The following is a 21,246-nucleotide window of genomic DNA, read 5'->3' on the forward strand; positions in this document are numbered from 1 at the left end:
AATTTAATCTGCTCTCAATACCAGAAATTGGAACTAGAAATGTAAGCTTTGACTGCCTGGTGTGATATTGCATATAGAGAATAAAAATAAATTTTCGCATATAAGCCAACTATGGATGCAAATTAACTGACAAGCTTAGATAACTGTTTGACTATACACAAGCATTTTAAAAGGTATAAATGTCATTTGAGAAACATTTGAGAAATAATTTTAAAAAGAATTACTGCTGCACTGCACTAAGCAGTAATTGGTGACCAAATTACCAATATTTTATACATTTTACATGTTATATACATTGTCATTTTTTTATAAATAACAAATACATCTATACACAAATTACTAAACAATACATTCAGCCTTCCAAAGTTCAAAGAATTAGTTTCTGCCTAGAAAGATGTATTGAATTTGGAGGGAGTACAATGAAGGTTGACAATGATAACAAACCTGATATCCAGGTATGAACAGCAATTACATAAATTATGTCTGCTTTCTCTAGAATTTAGAAGGTTAAGAGTTGACCTGATCAAAATCTTCAAGATCTTAACACAAAATGACAGGGTAGATAAAGACAAACTATTTCCATTGGTTGGGGATTCTATAACTAGGGGCATACGCTGAGAATTAGGGCCAGAGTGTTCAGGGGAAGAAACATTTCCACACACAAAAGGGTAGATGATGTCTGGAATTCTCTTCCACACAGAGCAAACGCTGGATCAGTTGTTAGTTTAAAGTGTGAGACAAATAAATTTTTGTTAAGTAACACCATTAAGGAATACGAGTCAAAGGCAGGTATATGGAATTAGGTCGCAGATCTCCCAGGAGCTCATTAAATGGTGGAACAGGCTCGAGAGGCTGAGTGGCCTTCTCCTATTCCCACGTTCCTATCTTTTCAATCTAAATGAAAACTTATTAATTGAGATGTGCTAATGGTATTAGTTCTTTATTGTTTCAACAAATGTTGCTAGTCAGAATAAACGCACATATGCGTGCATTATTAGTTAAACAGAATAATTTTTGACATCGAAAACTGATTTTGAACAAAATATCATGCATTCTCAATCATTCATCTGTATTTGAGTCTCTAACTATGCAATGCTCAAAAACATTAAATATGTGAAACGCTTAACTAAGCAGAACAAAGACTGAGCTGGGAAGTGTTTTCTATAGTAGGGTTTTGTTTTTAGTTGGTTGGGGAAAAGGTTAGAAGCTATTTTTAACTAAGTTATATCATTCGGATGAGTTTGAAATAATCAGGCAGAGTTAACATGGTTTTGAGAAAGGGAAATCAGGTTTGACCAATCTAAGCAAATCAAAGTTATGGGGATAAGGGAGGAAAGTGGAGTTGAGGATTATCAGATCATTCACAATTTAATTTAATGGCAGAGCACACTTGTTAGGCTAAATGACCTGTTTCTGCACCCACATCTTGCAGTTTTATTATATTTGAGATGCTGACATGTGCTGTGGATATATGGGAACTAGTGGATGCTCTGCATTTCGATTTAGAGAAGATACCACAATATTGTGGAAAATAAGAGTTCATAGGAGAGTATAGCATATTGGCATGGACAGATAATTGGCTGGCTCTCAAGAAGCAGAGAGCAGGCAGATATGATTTTTTTCAGGTTGGCAAGATGTAACAAGTGGCACATTGCAGGAATTGGTGCTGGAACCCCAACTGTTCATAATTTATATGAATGACTTGGATGAAGGAATGGAAGCTATGGCTACCAAACTTGCTAATAACACTAAAGATAGGTAGGAAAGTAAGTTGAGAAGAGGATATATGGAGATTACAATAGACAATTAGACTGGGCAAATGAGTGCAGATCTGGCAAATAATAGGGAAAAATGTGCAATCATCCACTTTGACAGGATAAATAAAAGTGAGCATAGGATGTAAAAATGATGAGATTGTAGACCTCTGGGATCCAGATGGATCTGGGTGGTCTTGCGCATAAATCACAAAAAAAATAAATTTCAGGAATAGCAAATCATCAGGAAAGCTAATAGAAAGTGATAATTTATCATGAGGGGGAAAATACAAATATAGAGAGGTCATGCTTCAGTTATACAGGGACTAGACTGAGAGCAGGCATAGAGGGACACTCTTATGAAAGTTGAGTAGACTGGCCCATATATAGAGGAATGAAAGGTCATATTACTGAAACACACAAGATTCTTGGGAGACTTGACAGGGTAGATGCAGAAAGCTTGTTTCTCTTTTGGGAGAGTCTAGGACCTCGGGGAGGGGTCATCTTATAATAAGAAGTGACATATTTAAGTTAGAAACGAGGAAGGATTTTATCTCTCAGATAGTTGTGAATTTGTGGACTTCTTTACCACAGAGAGCTATAGAGGCTGGGTTAACAACTATATTCAACGCTGAGATAGATTTTTAAGAAATAAAGGAGTTAAACATTATGGGAAAAAGGTAAGAAAGTGAAGTTGAGGATTATTAGATCAGCCATGATCTCACTGAATGGCAGAGCAGACTCAATGAGCTGAATGGCCTACTTCTCCTCCTATGTGTCATGGGTGAGACCACATCTGGAATACTGCACACAATATTGGTGTCTACGCTTCTGAAAGTATGTTGGAATCACATCAGCTCAGAGTAGGTTTACAATAGGAGCACCTGGAATGAAAGGGTTGTCTTATAATGAAAGACTGGACAGGCTCCATGAAGTTCTCTTCTTTAAATAGTGGTGCAAACAGATCTTGCAATATTTCTATGACAGGAGTATACAGACTCTTTCTAAGCAAAGGAGTGGAAGATTACTGGGATAGGTGGGAATACGGATTTGAGGTTATAATTAGATTAGCCATGATCTCACTGAATGGCAGAAGGAATTGAATAGCTTATTCCTACTCCTGACATGTATAATCATACAGTACATGAGTTGTGAAAATCAGAAAATATTATTCCTTCTCAGAAGATCAGGCAGCATCTAAGGAGAGACATTTCATATGTAGATATTTCATCAGAGCAGGAATATATGATAATATCATATATATTGTGAACATTTAAAAGGAGTAAAGAGGAGAAATATAGAAAATAGAGTCTACCATTTATTTCTTCACGCCTGCTCCATCACTCAATACAATCATAAGTGGCATCCAATCAGTACAATGTTCCATACCATACCCTTTGATCCTTTAGGTCTAAGAACTATATCTAAATCCTTCTTCAAAACATTCAATATTTTGGCCTCAATCACTTTCTGTGGCAGAAAATTCCATGAGCTCACTACTCACAGAAGGATGAGGGAAGATATCAATCTGAAGTAGAAAGACTTGAATATCCAAATGGAAAATGGAAGCAATTTAAAAGTAGAAATTAGTTTAATACAAGTAAAGTCAAAGACAATTATGAGATTCAAATACCGAACAGAAATGGGGATAAGGCTATCAGAAATTGATGCACAGTAAAATTGACAAAAACTCCAAAAGAAAATAAACCTGCCAGAATGAAACGCCCTCACCTCAAGACTTCATAACTTCTTCCAGTTTCTTGGGTCAATGGAATCAGCTGTGCTTCACTTGTATTTTTATCTTTCCATCATCTACATTTATCCCTGTTAAACTTTTGTTATCCATGAACTCTTGAATTAGCCACATATTTGCCCATGTCTCAATTTCTCACATCCCTTGTCATTTCCACTCAAACATATTACAGATAATTTTCTCATTTGCTTTTAAGTGCATACATGTTTTCTTGCCAATGTTTTGTTCTATTCATTTTAAATATTAATTTTCTATAATATGACCTACACTGCTGATGAAAGGCTTATACTTGAAATATCAACCAAATTTGCAGCATCTCTCTTTTTGCTGAAAACATTAGACACAATCTAATGCCTAAAAACACTTCATATTGTTTATGATTGTTGCAATGTGAAACATTTTAAATTCAATACAGGATCAACAGAAAATAAGTATAATAGATCATTAAACAGAAAACCCTTAAAAATGATTTTTGCCTACAATAAGTTATTCCTATACAGTTCTTCCTATGCTAAAGAAGGCTTTGTAGTGGTGACAGCCCAAGGGAATAAACCTGTAACATGCACATGAAAAAAGAGAGAGATTTGGCAACTTGAACAGTCCCCTGAATAGAAAAGTTGTCCTTTGTCAAAATTTGAGTACATACTTTATCAACATTCATTTTCTTGAAGGCTGCCTGAAGTATTTTAAAATGTTGGATGTATTCATGTTCCAACTTTGCTTGAAATTTGACTTTCTTTAGAAGAATACAGCCAGGAAAGAGCATATCCATAAACTGACAGTACGCTGTTCCTGTTGAAGAAAAACAAAATCCATATTTTAGCAAGAATTAGTTTGAAAAAACATTTAATCACAAATTAGCATGAATATATAATTTATATATTGAAAATGTTCAAGAACAAATGCTTTGAAATAATCAGAAGTCAAAAACTGCATCAAATGAGGAAGGTAAAGTCAGTGATTTCCACCACTACATGCAGTCCAGCATGAAGAGTCTTGGAAGGTTCCACAACATTGCAAAAGAATCTGTACTGCAGATAGGTTTTGAAAAAAAACCTTTTTGAATGCCATAGGCAAAAAGAGAACTATGCAAGAGAGATGGAAGACTGACTATCCTTTCAGTAATATTACAATATTAAAATACCTGCAAGTTATATGCAACCACATGCATAAATTGGGAGAAGTCAGTCATTAGCAGGACTTATACACTTAATGGTAAGGTTCTAGGGAGTGTTACTGAACAAAGAGACCTTGGAGTGCCGGTTCATAGCTCCTTGAAAGTGGAGTCACAGGTAGATAGGATAGTGAAGGTGGTGTTTGGTATACTTTCCTTTTGTTAGTCAGAGTATTGAGTATAGGAGTTGGGAGGTCATGTTGCGGCTGTACAGGACATTGGTAAGACCACTGTTGGAATATTGTGTGCAATTCTGGTCTCCTTCCTATCGGAAAGATGTTGTGAAACTTGAAAGGATTCAGAAAAGATTTACAAGGATGTTGCCAGGGTTAGAGGATTTGAGCTATAGGGAGGGAGGGATTGAGTAGGCTGGGGCTGTTTTCCCTGGAGCATTGGAGTCTGAGGGGTGACCTTATAATGGTTTATAAATCATGAATGACATGGATAACATAAGTAGACAAAGTCCCTTCCCTGGGGTGGGGGGAGTCCAGAACTAGAGGGCATAGGTTTAGGGTGAGAGGGGAAAGATATATAAGAGACATAAGGGGCAACTTTTTCATGCAGGGGGTGGTATGTGTATGGAATGAGCTGCCAGAGGAAGTGGTGGAGGCTGGTACAATTACAATATTTAAGAGGCATTTGGATGGGTATATGAATAGGAAGGATTTGGAGGGATATGGGCTGGCTACTGGCAGGTGGGACGAGATTGGGTTGGGATAACTGGTTGGCATGGAAGAGTTGGACCAAAGGGTCTGTTTCCATGCTGTATATGTCTATGACTGTAAATTCCCACATAAGAGAACAGTGCATAAAATTAATGTGTGGGATTGGAGGTAGTGTACTGATAAAGAGAGAGAACAGGCTGGCAGACAGGAAACAGAGTTGGAATAAATAGGTTATTTCCTGAGCGGCAGCCAGTGACCAGTGGAGTATTACACGGATCAGCAATTAAATATATAGATTTAGATGTGGGACCTAATGTAATATTTCCAAGTTTGCAGATGGCAGAAAATAAGTGGGAAGGTAAACTCCAAGAATGCAGAGATCCTTCAGTGTGATTTGGATAAGTTGAATAAATGGGCAAATGCATGGCAAATTAACAATAATGTTGATAAATGTGAAGTTATTCACTTAGGTAGTGAAAACAGGTAGACAGATTATCAGAATAGCGATAGACTGGGAAAGGAGAGGTGCAACGACACTCACGACCTTGTATAACTGTATGATATACCCAAGCATATGGGTAAGTAAGCAGGCAGTAAGTGGTATTTTGGCCTTCATAATGAGAACTTAAGTACAGGAATGTCTTGCTCCAATCTGATGAGCCTTGGTGATTATTGCGTGCGGTTTTGGTCTCCTTATAAAGAGAATGCTCTGGCTATGGAAGAAAGGCAACAAAATTTTACCAGGTGGATTCCTTGGCTGGCAGAACTGAAATATGAAAACAGACTGGATCAGTTTGGATTATATTCACTGGAGTTTAGAAGAATGAGTCGGAGGTGGGAGAGATCTCATAGAAACCTTCAAAATACCTAACAGGACTAGACTGGGCAAATGCATGGAAGGAAGTTCTCGATCATTGGGGAGTCCAGGACCAGGGCTCTCAGGCTATTAAGGACTGCAGTGAAGAGAAATTTCTCACCCAGTAATGAGTCTGTGAAATTCTCTGCCAGAGTAGCAGTTGAGGTCAAAATACTGTATGTTCTCAAGCAGTTAGGCAGAATTCTTATGAATAAAGGAATAAATGAGTATGGAGTGAAAGCTAGAAATAGGGTAGAGTAGGATGTTCAGCCATGATCATATTGAATAGCAGAGCATGCTTGAAGGGCTAGATGTTCCTATTTTCTATATTTCTAGATGACGGAATATTCGTCTCTTGTTCCCCCAAGATGGAATACCACCAAGAATTTTGAAGTCACATAAAACACACTTACTTAAGGAGATCTCATGAGTATTCCATGCCTGTCACAAGTTCAGGAGAAAGTAGCTCTTGAATTAGGGCAAATTTAAAGTTAAGGAATTCTTGTGCTATGGCTCATGCCCAAGTTGTTAAGCTTTATGCAGAGAATTAACTTAAATAGAAAGGTACATGGTTAGCCTTCAAGACAGCTTTAATAAAATCTTTCACAGACATGGACATGACTGGCTCAGTCAGAATGTATTACTCATCCTTAATAGCCCTCAAGAAGACGGTAGTGAGCTGCCTTCTTGCACTGCTGCAGTCCATGTGGCATCGGTGCATCCAGTTTAGTCAGGAATTTGAAATCTGGGATTTTGAGCCATTAATCAATAAATGGCGATATTGCTCCTTGCCAGGATAGTGTGTGGCTTGAAGGGGAACCTGCAGCTGAAGTGGCCTCATGCATCTGTTGCTCTCGTCTTAACAAAGTGATTGATGCTCACATGCTCTAATTGGACTTTTGTAGCACATATGTATTTGATCTGAATATTTGATTCTGATTTGTACACAATGTAAAATGCATTTAGTTTGCTCAAAATAAATTAATATAAATACATTTCCTGTTCCTGTTGCAAACAAAGGCATTTCAACCCAGCAATCTTTATCATATTTGAATCCAGTCCCCAAAGCAATTAGGTTCTAACAGAAGCATTTAATGACATGGAGGATGATGATCCAGGTTTGCAGTTTCACAGGTTATTCAAAATATTCATAAATAATGAGAAAATGACAAGTATATACGATAGTCAAAAAAGGAATGTGCTTGTAATCACATCAGTACAATGTTTAAGGCTAAAGGTCAAGGTTGTGGATGCTATTGTCGATCCTGAGTTAGAGTAGATGACAACATCCCAGTCTGATATTCTTGGAACCAAGCCATTTACCTCTTTCAGAATTTTCTGCATTAAGGAATGACGTTGGAATGCCTAACAATAAATGTGAAACACTGCAGATATAACTGGACCGAGGCAAATAATTACCATGTGCCTGGCTTCACAGAGGCAGATATTAGAAATCTCTCAAATATCAGACATTGAAGGATCAAGCAAGAAACTGACGTAAAACAATATCATAAAACAGGAAAAAATAATATTGGATCCAATCACCTACATCCCAGAGTGCTGAAGAGCTGGCTATATTGTGGATTGATGTAATGCTGCAATGCTGCCTACAATTTGCAAGGCTGCAAATGAAACCCCACTACTTCAGAAAGGAAAGACAAAAAAGGGGAACTGCAGACCTATTAGTCTAACATCAGTACTTAAGGGGGAAAAAAAAAGGTAGGATTGGGCAGAGTCAACACAGATTTATTAAAGGGAAAATTATATTTGAGAAACCTGTTGAGTTTTTTTTGAGAATATTCTAGATTTTCAGAAGGCTTTCGGTAAAATCTTACAGAGGTTAGCGAACAAAATTAGCACACCTGGAATAGAGGATAATATACATGATTGAGGATGGGTTAATAGCAAAGAGGGACTAGGATTAAATGGGTCAGTGTCAGGTTGGCAAGCTCTGACAAATGGGGGTGCCACAAGGATCAGTGCTTCAGCCCCAGCTGTTCATAATCTATACAAATGATTTAGATACGGTGACCAAATATCTTTTTAAATTTGCAGATGACACAGATCCAAGTGGAATGTGTATCATCAGAATGACAGAGAAAGCCTCATGAGGATTTGGAAAAGGCCAGTGCAAGAGCAAGAACATGGCAGATGCAGTATATTGTGGAGAAGTGTAAGATTGGCCACTTTGGTAGGAGGAAAGAAGGTGCATAGTATTTCTAAAATGAGGAGAGATTGGGAAGTATTAATGCCAAAAAGAACTGTGCATCCTTGTTCACTAGTCAGTGAAAGCTAACATGCAAGTGCAGCAAAGAGTTTGGAAAGTGATGTGTTGGTCTTTATCACAGAAAAGTATAGGACTAAAGATGTTTTGCCTCAATCGAATAGAATTTTAGCAAAACTGCACATGTATTTTTTGCAGTTTTGGTCTTTTTACATAAGAATAAACTTTCTATGGCAAGAATGAACAAAGTTTCAGCAGGGATGGTGGTCCTATCCTACAAGGAGACCGGATTTTATTTTTGAGAATGAGAAGTGACGTCACTGCAACATATAAAATTCCTGAACAAGTCCACGGCGGCTGAGACTTCCAGACTGAGGCCAGGGTCTCAGGTTAAACGGACAAGCTATTTCGTACTGAGATAAGATGATACTTCTTCAGAGGGTAGTGAATCTTCGGAACATACCCAAGAGCGCTGTGGAAGCTCAGTTGCTAAGTATGCTCTAGATTGACTGGAACACACAGATAACATTAACGGAATGATAGGAGAAACAGCAAAGGTGGATGATTAGCCAAGATCTAGAATGGCAGGGATGGTCGAGTCGTCAAATAGCAAGCTCTTGCACTTATGTTCTTATGCCCTCAATTTGTTGCATTATCTTAACAGTAAGGTAGTGAAACGGGACATTGTTTGAGTTTGGTCAAAAAAGCTTTCAGAATGCTATGATCTCTGGACTTCAAATTTCTGGGCTGCAGGTGATAATGCATTGAATGAGGAATAATATCCAGGTGTTCTATGCATGAGTCACTCAAGAATATATATTTGACATGCTGCAGTGAAAGCAAAGGTAATTCAATCTGAAACACAGGTACTGCAATTGGTGTACAAGACCATCACCAGGTCCTCATCTAGAATCCTGTATGCCATTCTTGTCTTCTCATTGCCTGGCAGCGGGAGATAGAGGCCCTGAAAGAAGTTCTTAATTTTTCCTCAATAATATTTTTCTTTTCGTCAGTTGTTGGAGGGAAGTCTGAGGGACAGGATGTACATATATTTTGAAAGGCAAGGGAGAACAAGCAACTTAGATACAGAACTGGCTCAAAGGTAGAAGACGGAGGGTGGTGGTGGAGAGTTGTTTCTCAGACTAGAGGCCTGTGACCAGTGAAGTGCCACAACGATCAGTGCGGTGTAGACTACTTTTTGTCATTTATATAAATGATTTGGATGTAAGCATAAGAGGCATAGTTAGAAGTTCGCAAATGACACCAAAATTGGAGGTGTAGTGGATAGCAAAGAAAGTTCTCAGATTACAACGCGATCAATGGGCTGAGAAGTGGCAGATGGAATGATATAAATGTGAGGTGCTGCATTTTGGGTAAGCAAATCTAAGCAGGACTTATACACTTAATGGTAAGGTCCTAGGGAGTGTTGCTGAACAAAGGGACCTTGAAGTGCAGGTTCATAGTTCCTTGAAAGTGGAGTTGCAGGTAGATAGGATAGTGAAGGCGGCATTTGATATGCTTTCCTTTACTGGTCAGAGTAAAGAGTACAGGAGTTAGGAGGTCACATTGCAGCTGTACAGGACATTGGTGAGGCCACTTTTGGAATACTGCGTGCAATTCCAATCCCCTTCCTATTGGAAGGATTTTGTGAAACTTGAAAGGGTTCAGAAAAGATTTACAAGGATGTTGCCAGGATTGGAAGGCTTGAGCTATAAGGAGAGTCTGAATAGGCTGGGGCTGTTTTCCCTGGAGCGTTGGAGGCTGAGGGGGTGACCTTATAATGTTTTATAAAATCATGAGGGGATAGAAAAACAAAGTCTCTTCACTGGGGTGGAGAAGTTCAGAACTAGAGGGCATAGGTTTAGGGTAAGAGGGGAAAGATATAAAAGGAACCTAAGGGGCAATGTTTTCACACAGAGGGTGGTGTGTGTATGGAATGAGCTGCTAGAGGAAGTGGTGAAGACTAGGACAATTGCAACATTTAACAGGCATCTCTATGGGTGTATGAGTAGGAAAGGTTTGAACATAGAACAATACAGCACAGAACAGGCCCTCTGTCTCTCGATGCTGCTCCAACCCGTGAACTATCCTCAGCTCGTCCCCCTACACTATCCCAACATCACCCATGTGCTCACTCAAGGATTGCTTAAATCTCCCTAACGTGGCTGAGTTAATGACATTGGCAGGTAGAGCATTCCATGCCCTTACCACTCTGTGTAAAGAACCTGCCTGACATTTGTCTTAAATCTATCACCCCTCAAGTTGTAGTTATGCCCCCTTGCACAAGTTTACGTCATCATCCTAGGAAAAAGACTTTCACTGTCTACCCTATCTAATCCTCTGATCATTTTTTATGTCTCTATCAAATCCCCTCTTAGCCTCCTTCGTTCCAATGAGAAGGGACCCAAGTCTCTCAGCCTTTCCTCATAAAACCTTCCCTCCAGACCAGGCAACATCCTCATAAATCTCCTCTGCACCTTTTCTAATGCTTCCACATCCTTCCCAAAATATGACGACCAGAACTGTACACAATATTCAAAGTGTGACTGCACTAACGTTTTGTATCGTTGCAGCATGATTTTGCGGCTCCGGAACTCAAACCCTCTACCAATGAAACCTAACACACTGTATGCCTCCTGGGTGGCAACTTTCAGGGATCTACGTACATGGACTCCAAGATCCCTCTGCACATCCACACTACCACTAATCTTTCCATTGACCCAGTGCTCTGCCTTCCTGTTATTCTTCCCAAGATGCATCACCTCACATTTAGCTGCATTGAACTCCATTTGCCACCTCTCAGCCCAATCCTGCAGCTTGTCCAAGTCCCCCTGCAACCTGTAACATTCTTCTGAACTGTCCACTACTCCACCGACTTTAGTGTCATTTGCAAATTTATTAATCCATCCACCTATGCCTGCGTCTAAGTCATTTATAAAAATGACAAACAGTAGTGATCCCAAAACAGATCCTTGCTTCACACCACTAGTAACAAGACTCCAGGCTGCATATTTTCCATCAACTACCACTCGCTGCTTTCTTTCAGAAAGCCAGTTTCTAATCCAAACTGCTAAATTTCCCTCAATCCCATGCCTCTGCATTTTCTCCAAAGCCTACCATGTGGAACCTTATCAAAGGCTTTACTGAAGTCCATGTATACCACGTCAACTGCCTTACCTTCATCGACATGCTTGGTCACCTTCTCAAAAAATTCAATGAGGTTTGTGAAACACTGCTTACCCTTGACAAAACCATGTTAACTATCTGAAATCAAAGTGTTGCTTGCTAGATGATTATAAATCTCATCTCTTATAATCCTTTCCAAAACCTTTCCTACAACAGAAGTAAAGCTCACTCGTCTATAATTACCTGGGTCGTCTCTACTGCCCTTCTTGAACAAGGGCACATTTGCAATCCTTCAGTCCTCTGGTACTAAACCTGTAGACAATGCTGACTCAAATATCCAAGCCAAACGCTCTATCTCCTCCCTAGCTTTCTAGAGAATCCTCAGATAGATCCCATCCGGCCCAGGGGTCTTGTCCACTTTCACTCCTCCTAGAATTGCTAACACCTGTTCTTAACTAACCTCGATCGTTTCTAATCTAATATCTCGTACCTCATTCTTCTCCTCTACAATATTGCCCTTTTCCTGAGTGAAAACAGAGGAGTGATATGGACTGGGTGCTGGCATGTGGGACTAGATTGGGTTGGGATATCTGGTCGGCGTGGATGAGTTGGACTGAAGGGTCTGTTTCGGTGCTGTACATCTCCATGATTCTAAGGAGGGGAGTCGAGACAACCCTGGTAAGTATAGGCCAGCAAGCCTTACTTCAGTTGTGAGCAAGGTGTTGGAAAAGGTTATAAGAGATAGGATTTATAATCATCTGGAAAGGAATAATTTGATCAAGGATAGTCGACATGGTTTTGAGAAGGGTAGGTCGTACCTCACTAACCTGAATTCTTCAAGGTCACAAAACAGGTGATGAAAGTAAGCCGGATGTTGTGGTGTAGATGGACTTCAGTAAGGCATTTGACAGGTTCCACACAGTAGGCTATTGCACAAAATACAGAGTTTTGGGATTGAAAGTGATTTAGATCAGAAATTGGCTGAGCGAAAGAAGAGAGGGGATGGGGATTGATGGGAAAGGTTCATCCTGGAGCTCAGTAACCAGTGGCATGACACAAGGATCTGTTTTGGGGTCACTGCTGTTTGTCATTTTTATAAATGATCTGGAGGTGGGCATAAAAGGATGGGTTAGTAAATTTGCAGATAACACTAAGGTAGGCAGAGTTGTGGATAGTGCCAAAGGATGTTGTGGGTTACAGAGGGACGTAGATAAGATGCAGAGCTGGGCTGAGAAGTGGAAAACGAAGTTTAATGCAGAAAAACGAGAGGTAGTTCACTTCGGTAGTAGTAACAGGAATGCACAGTACTGGGCTAATGTTAAAATTCTTAGCAGTGCAAACAAAGATTTCAGCATCCAGGTGCATAGATCCCTGAAAGTTGTCACCCAGGTTGATAGGGTTGTTAAGGCGGCACATGGTGTGTTGGTATTTATTGGTGTGTGTCTGTGTGGGGGAGCGGGGGGCGGGAAGAGTGGAGTTGGAGTTTCGGAGCCATTAGGTCTTGTTTCAGCTGTACAAGACACTGGTAAGGCTGCACCTGGAGTATTGTGTATAGTTCTGGTCACTGCTTTATAGGAAGGATGTGGAAGCATTGGAAAGGGTTCAGAGGAAATTCACTAGGTTGTTGAATGGTATGAAAGGAAGTCAAGATTAGTGGCGCTGGAAAAGCACAGCAGGTCAGGCAGCATCCGAGGAGCAGGAAAATCGACGTTTCAGACAAGAGCTCCTCATCAGAAATGAGGCTGGGAGCCTCTAAGGTGGAGGGATAAATGGGAGGGGGCTCCATCCTAAAGACTCCCAGCCTCATTTCTGATGAGGGGCTCCTGCCCGAAAAGTCGATTTTCCTGCTTCTCGGATGCTACCTGACCTGCTGTGCTTTTCCAGCACCACTCTAATCTGGACTCTGATCTCCAGCATCTGCAGTCCTCACTTTCACCTGGTATAGAAGGAAGGTCTTACAAGGAAAGGCTGAGGAAACTGAGGCTGTTTTTATTGGAGAGAAGGTTGAGAGGTGACTTAATCGAGATATACAAGATAATCAAAGTTAGATATGGTGGACAGTGAAAGCCTTTTTCCTCAGATGCTGAAGACTAACACAAGGGGACATAGCTTTGAATTGAGGGATGATAGATTTAAGACAGATATTGAGGTAGTTTCTTCACTCAGTAATAGAGGCATGGAATGGCCTGCCTGCAACAGTAGCAGACTCGCTACTGTTAGGTTATATGGGAATCAGATTTATTGCGCAGGTCAGCACACCATCGATCACCAAAGGGCCTGTACTGTACTCTAGTTCTATGTTCTAATATTCTTCATTCATAAACACACAAGGGTTATCACTATCCCACTTGTGTCGTCTATTAACAATTCATCAGAAATTTGATATTTGTGCTGCTCAGAAAATGGATTCACACTGAAAAACTCCATTTTAGCATTTTGTGCCTTACAAGCAGAAGCAACAAGATACGACAAACTCAGCTTTGACAGGAGAAAATACTATGGTCCCACTGTATGACATGTATTCACTTTATTTTTTCACTCTTCCTCATTTAGAAGCAAATCAGATGGCAATATTGAAATAAGTAACTAAGAAAAAATATATTGTGACTTAGTTCATAAACATCTGAAATGACAAATATAATACCAAGTGCTTTAAGGATTAACTTTTATTTTCAATGCCCATAAAATGACCAAAGCATTAGAACTCAAAATCAGAGATTTGCGACTTCTTTTAAAACAAATACATCTCCATCTTAGTACCTGAGCATAGTTGCTCGATCTTGGTGTAATTGAGCTGCAAGGAGTCATTGACCCATGACAACATGTCATGTCGGCTCAGATTTTCACTTGTCACAGAGGTGGAATACACGTTCACTGCCATGCCACAGCTGTAAAACAAAGAGCAAGTTAAGAAGGTGGAAATAAAGTCAATCAAAAACAGAGCACGAGATAAGCTCTCTATCAAACATGTTTAAGAACAAAAAGAAAGGAACTGCTTTGACAAATTACTTGAGACTTCAATACATATGGATACAGACAGAACAGTTATTATAAAAATATGTGGAGCTCAGGAAAAAATTATGATTGGCAAAAGGGGCTTGAAATAGTAAGAAATATTTTTATTTATACAGGGCTTTTCACAATACACCAAGCATCCCAAATCACTTCCAGTTGAAGAAGCATTTTCAGAAGTATAACCTCTGTTCTAAGACAGTAAATAAAATCAAGCAGAGACAGTGGTAATGCCAGTGAACTAAAATCCAGAAGTTCAGGCTAATGTCTGGGGACACAAATTAAAATAGTATCATGGCAACTGGTAGAATTTAAATTTAATTAGTAGAAATTGGAATTTCTTTTCCCCTCGAAGGTGATCAACTGGTGCAAAAACCCATCTGGTTCACTAAATCCTGAGGGAAGGACATCTGCTAACTTTCCACTGATGTTGCTGATTCCCTTAACTGCCCTCCTAAATGGCTAGCAACTCCTTCAAGTTCAAGGGCAAAAGGTAGATAAATTCTGGCTTTGCCAACAATGCTCACATACCAAGAAACTTGAAATTTAAAAGCAAATATGCACTCAAATTCCCATAAACAGCCATGTGATAATCTGTTTTGTGTGATGTTATTTGAAGGAATTATATTGATCAGAACACCGAGGAACTTATGGTTGTGAAAAAGTGCCGTGGCATTTACATCCTCCTGAACAGACTGATGGGGCCTCTTTGCAATGTCTTGTTTTAAAGATGGCCATCAACAATGTACATTACTGAAGAAATACTGCACTGGAAATGTCAGGCTTGATTTGTGCTCAAGCTCTTGAACCCAGAATCTTCTGATTCAGAGGCAAGTGTATTGCAACAGCTAATACAATGTAAAGCTGTGTTTGTTGACATTGCAAATGCAGGGGTACACTCACCCCAACATGGAGTCACAGTGCCTGTGACATCACTGCCAGTAGTGCTGAAGATAACAGCCTGCAAAAAATAAGACCATCTGTAATATTATCAATTCAGAGATATTTTAACAAGTGCAGTACCAATAAAGTGCTCTTTTACACCTTTCTCAGGTGTGCCAAGTCTTGAGATATTACTTAGCCTGGTGAATAAATTGATATTTAAAGATTGCAATTTTCAAAGAATATTGAACACTACAGCTCAAGTTAAAAATAATGGAATCCACATTCAAATCATCTCCCCAATTGCCTCTTTGTTTACTGATCATCTGGTCCAGGCATGTGTTTTCCAACTGTTCACCACTCTGCTCCCTCACCTGTATACCATTCGAGAACGAGAGAGAAAGGTGCCAAGTGGAGGGACGCATTGAGGGATTCAGAGGGGGAAAGCAGTAAGCAATCCAGGTGAGCGAGTGAGTGGTATGGGTTCAACTAGTGCACCACAAATGATTCTACAGATGCAATGCGTGTCACTTCCTACTGATTTCACATTGAGAATGTCAGCAGCATCCACTTGCTTCAGTGTATTGGTAGTATAACATAGGCCTTTTGGCCATCAAGTCTACAATGACAAAACTATTGTAAAGCCATTCTAATCCCACTTTCCAGCACATGGCCCATAGCCTTGAATATTATGATATTCAAGTCATCTAAGTACTTTTTAAAGTTGAGAAATTTCCTGCCTCAACTACCCTCCCAGGCTGTGCAGATGCCCAGTTTCACACCCTGGGAGGAAGGAAAATGCACCAAATCCCCTCTCAACCACTTACTGTTCACTTTAAAATGATGTCATGTTAATGACACTTCAATTTGCCCTCCTCCACCCAAAATCCTTTTTTGGTGAGCCATATTTTATTATTTTCCATTAACCTAAAACGTGTACACGGTTCTGAACCACACCTATTCACATTATACATTAACAATCTGGACTATGGCACTGACGGATTCAGTGCTAAGTTTGCAAATGACAAGGATAAGCAGGACGGACAGGTAGTGAAGAAGTGGTGAGACTGTAGGACGACTTAGACAGGGTAAGAAAATGATACTTTAAATGCAAACTCTTTGAACGCTGATGTACAAATTGACTAGCTATATCATCAAGTGACAAAGTAAATGTTATTCCAAGATCATTTCTAACCTGCAATATGCATTGTGGACTTTAATGAAACAATAAATGAAAATTAAATTGCCATAAAACATGTTACAGAAGAACATTTTCATAAATGTGTATCTAATCTATCTTCCATGATCCACTATGCACACAGTTTCTAAAAATATCCACACCAAGATTTCAGAATACTTTTTATTCTCACATGAACCGGTGTTTCATTTTGCATTTAAAGCAAACCACAGTGCTGAAGAAAAACAAAAATAAAACAGCATCAAGTATGTCATTTTTGCAGTAATATAATGCAATGGTTTGAAATTAATTTTACGGATAATTAGCAAGAAGCATGAATTTTTATTCATTGGTCAAGTAACAAGGTCCTGCAGACAATATTTTCTATCATACTAAAATTATTTCAGCTTCAGAATCAGTTGAGAAATCCATTTTTAAGAGCTTTGTTTTGTTGTATCAGAAAGCTTTATTTTACTTAATAACAAATATGGAAATATTATATTTGGGGGTCAATTAGCTAGTTTGCGATATAGAGTGAAACCAACGTGTTCAATTCTCGCACTGGATGAAGTTACAATTAAGGACTCTCCTTCTCAACCTCACCCCTCACTCGACACATGGTTAAACTAACACCAGTTATCTCTTTCTAATGAGAGCAGCAGCTCTATTGTCTTCTGGGACTATGGCAACTTCACTCACATTAAAATGAGAAAGAGTAGCATGATATTTATCAAAATGCTGATTACATGTTCAAGTATGCTAGCTTTACTTTTTCTGTCTATTTTGAATTCAGCAGATAAGTAATGTTTTTGTCACATTGCAACATTACAAAATAAGGCTAAACGTGAAAATAACTTTTTGCTCAATGTGCAAAACTAAAATGCAAAAGATACTGCCTACAATAGAAACTACTGCTAAAATGATAAACAACACTTGGAAGGTTGATTTGCTTACTGTGCACTTACAGAAGGAAACAATCTTACTCCCACTAGGACCATGGCTTTCAGGTGGAGAACAACTTTATAGAGGTGCTGAAAAAGGAGTCATGATTAAATTGACTAAAACACTGCGTGACTCAGCACTTGGTTCATAGACATTTTTGGAACTTTTCTGCCCAAGATAACAAAAGCTCATCACCCAAAGTGATGTTAAATATTCACAATAGCATTCTGGTTTTAACAGTTGGATAGGATTTGAGAAATAAACTGGTTAAATACTCCAGCTTTAATGATTTAATTTTGATCTTATAGTTAATTGTTTGTTATCCATATTGTCAAATTGTGATTAAAGCCAATTGTAGACATCCTTATTTAATGTTGAGTTTGACATTATTAAACAGCATATCAAAATATCCCACTTCCTGCCCCCAAAATCTATTTTTCTGTTTTCAACGTGACCATCGCCACACCCATTACAACTGGATGCTTGGGGCAAACTGTTGCCACTTTTTTTTTTGCTTGCAAACGTTCATTGTAATGACACCAGAATTGTCCTTGGTGATCAACTAGAAACATAAGAGAATGGAAAAGCGAATAGTTCTGGTCTAAATTGTTTTGCTCCTGATGGACTAGTGCATTGACCCAATGAATTATTGGTGAAGACCCCAAAATTTGTTTCTGTAGAAATTCAACATCACTGGTATGAAGTTACTCAATATCTGAGGGTATTGTTGCTTACACACCCATACACCATTTCATTGTCATTCTTTGGCTGAAGACAGATGATGAAACCATGCAGCATTTGACAGAACCGAATCTATTCTTCAGCCTGGGAATGATAATACAACCCTGAATATGTTTGAGCAAGTTCTTCAAAGCTTTGACGGGTATTTGTATTCACTTTAACTAACTGACATCATGGTCAATCCATTGTGTCATTGCAGCCTGATCCTAAAGAGTTTAAAATCTTTAAACGTGAAGAAATTCCCACGTCTGGTTGAAATGTATTCTAGACTGTTAAGGGAAGGAAGAGAAGAAAGAGTGGAGATTCTGACCACTATTTCACCATCCTCACTAGTTTCAGCTGTGGTACCGAAGGATTGGACTTCAAATGGTATAGACTGGATTAGTGGTGCTGGAAGAGCACAGCAGTTCAGGCAGCATCCAACGAGCAGCGAAATCGACGTTTCGGGCAAAAGCCCTTCATCAGGAATAAAGGCAGTGAGCCTGAAGCATGGAGAGATAAGCTAGAGGAGGGTGGGGGTGGGGAGAGAGTAGCATAGAGTACAATGGGTGAGTGGGGGAGGAGATGAAGGTGATAGGTCAAGGATGAGAGGGTGGAGTGTATAAGATGGAAAAGGAGATAGGCAGGTCGGACAAGTCCGGACAAGTCAAGGAGACAGTGCTGAGCTGGAAGTTTGAAACTAGGATGAGGTGGGGGAAGGGGAAATGAGGAAGCTGTTGAAGTCCACATTGATGCCCTGGGGTTGAAGTGTTCCGAGGCGGAAGATTGACCTATCACCTTCATCTCCTCCCCCACTCACCCATTGTACTCTATGCTACTCTCTCCCCACCCCCACCCTCCTCTAGCTTATCTCTCCATGCTTCAGGCTCACTGCCTTTATTCCTGAAGGGCTTTTGCCCGAAACGTCAATTTCGCTGCTCATTGGATGCTGCCTGAACTGCTGTGCTCTTCCAGCACCACTAATCCAGTATTTGCTTTCCAGCATCTGCAGTCATTGTTTTTACCTTCAAATGGTATAACCTTGTTTAAAAAAGGGAGAAAGAGAATGACCGATTTATTACATGCCAGTGAGGCTAAACTCAGGTCGGAAAATTATTGGCAAAAATTCGGAGGTATAGGATAACAAGAATCAGAGTTGTACAGCACGGAAACAGACCCCACGGTCTAACTCATCCTAAATTGATCTAGTCCCATTTGCCAGCATTTGGCCCACATCCCTCTAAACTCTTCCTATTCATATACCTATCCAGATGCCTTTTAAATGCTGTAATTGCACCTGCCTCCATCACTGCCTCTGGCAGCTCATTCTTTGGACATACCACCCTCTACGTGAAAACCTTTAGGTTCCTTTTAAATCTTTCCCCTCTTATCTACATCCTCTAGTTTTGGACTTCCCTATTCTGAAGATAGATAAATCTTGGCTATTCACCCTATCCATGCCACTCATGGACTTATAAACCTCTATAAAAAGGTCACTCCTTGGCCTCTGACACTAAAGGGAAAGAAGTCCCAGACTATTCAGTCTCTCTCTCTCGGTCAAACCTTCTAACCATGGCAACAACCTTGAAAGGGTTCAGAAATGATTTACAAATTAAACATCTTTCCTATAGCAGGGAGGCCAGAATTGAATGTAGTATTCTAAGATTGGCCTCAATGTCCTGCACAACCGCAACATGACATCTTAACTCCTGTACTCAGTACACTGACCAATGAAGGCAAGCATGCCAAACGCCTTCTTCACCATGTCTACCTGCAATCCACTTTCAAGAAATTATACACCTGCACCTCCAGATCTATATTCGTATATAGATTCAAAATGACAGGTTAAGGAAAGATTGGGTTTGACTGACAATCAAATAGTGAAATGGTAACAAGGATAGCAATCAGAATAGTGCATTTAATATGGTCCATATGGAATTTAGCAAAGCTTTTGATAGGATTACATATTAAACTGGTCATGAAATATGGCATAGCAGGCAAAACAGAACAATGTCCCAAGTAGGTTCACATTCAGGGAACAAAACAGTTGACAAGCATGTGACTAGAAGACTATTTGCAGTAGGTTGCATACAGTTCAAAAGTAAATCACTTGTGTTTCTTAATATCTTAGACTTAAAACCCAGCATGAAAACATGGCAATTTAATTGTAGCTAGTTCAAACCCCACTGCTTCAGAGGTTGATTGCAACAGTCCAAACAGACTCAAAAATAATTGTAACAGCATTTTACTCATCATTGCAGTTATGCATCAGCTTTTGTTTTACTCTCCCTGAAATAGAGATAATACAACACAAAGTCTGCTTAATCCTCAACCTGAAACCATTTAGAGATGCAGTATTGCTGTAAAGCACACATTTTGTTAAAGTTTTTTGTCTTGCATTTATCAGGACATTTCAAAAGAATACCAATTCAAGGCAAAAAACAACATTTATACTGAACGAGGGGGGAAAAGAGTCTGGTTGGCAAGTTATTGGTAGAGGCATTGCATTCTCTATGGCATCGATTAATGATGATTGACAGTTAAGAGGAAGGCTGTTTTAAAATTTTAAACCAAGCAGGATGACAGATTGGTCATTACCCTGAAAAGTGAACAAGCACATGGCTATCAGTTTTGTTGAGTTGAAACAAAATTGCACCAAAAACAAAGTGCTGGAGGAACTCAGCAGGACTGGCAGCATCTGTGGGAGGACTACAGTTAACATTTCAAGTCCTGTGACTCTGCATCAGCACTGTCACTGCCAGAGATGCTACCAGACCTGCTGAGCTTCTCCAGTAATTTCTGTTTGTTCACATCTCCAGCATCTGCAGTTCTTTATTTATTTTAGCACTGTATACATGCTCTGGCTATGTAAGAAAGCAAGCTATGTATAAATTTATCTGGTTTCCAGTGCATGTAAATTCACACTGTGAACCTGAATGATGCAAAAAAAAAGACAGCCAT

At 39.4% G+C, this 21,246-nt stretch overlaps 1 protein-coding gene across 4 annotated transcripts in view; it reads right to left on the reverse strand.

Moving 5' to 3' along the window:
- Positions 1 to 21,246, reverse strand: part of mapre3b (microtubule-associated protein, RP/EB family, member 3b) — a 53,954-nt gene that overhangs the window by 25,874 nt on the left and 6,834 nt on the right. For 2 of the 4 annotated variants that reach the window (XM_072562960.1, XM_072562971.1), the window contains exons 2-4: positions 15,468 to 15,525; positions 14,313 to 14,440; positions 4,154 to 4,299 (exon numbers count right to left, since the gene is read on the reverse strand). In XM_072562960.1, coding sequence (XP_072419061.1) covers positions 4,154 to 4,299; positions 14,313 to 14,440; positions 15,468 to 15,475 — 282 coding nt within the window. In that variant the 5' untranslated portion in view covers positions 15,476 to 15,525. The remainder of the gene's footprint in view (positions 1 to 4,153; positions 4,300 to 14,312; positions 14,441 to 15,467; positions 15,526 to 21,246) is intronic. The other 2 variants (XM_072562982.1, XM_072562993.1) reach the window with 1 other exon arrangement.

Source organism: Chiloscyllium punctatum, chromosome 3, assembly GCF_047496795.1.
Source record: "Chiloscyllium punctatum isolate Juve2018m chromosome 3, sChiPun1.3, whole genome shotgun sequence".
NCBI classification, from domain to species: domain Eukaryota; kingdom Metazoa; phylum Chordata; class Chondrichthyes; order Orectolobiformes; family Hemiscylliidae; genus Chiloscyllium; species Chiloscyllium punctatum.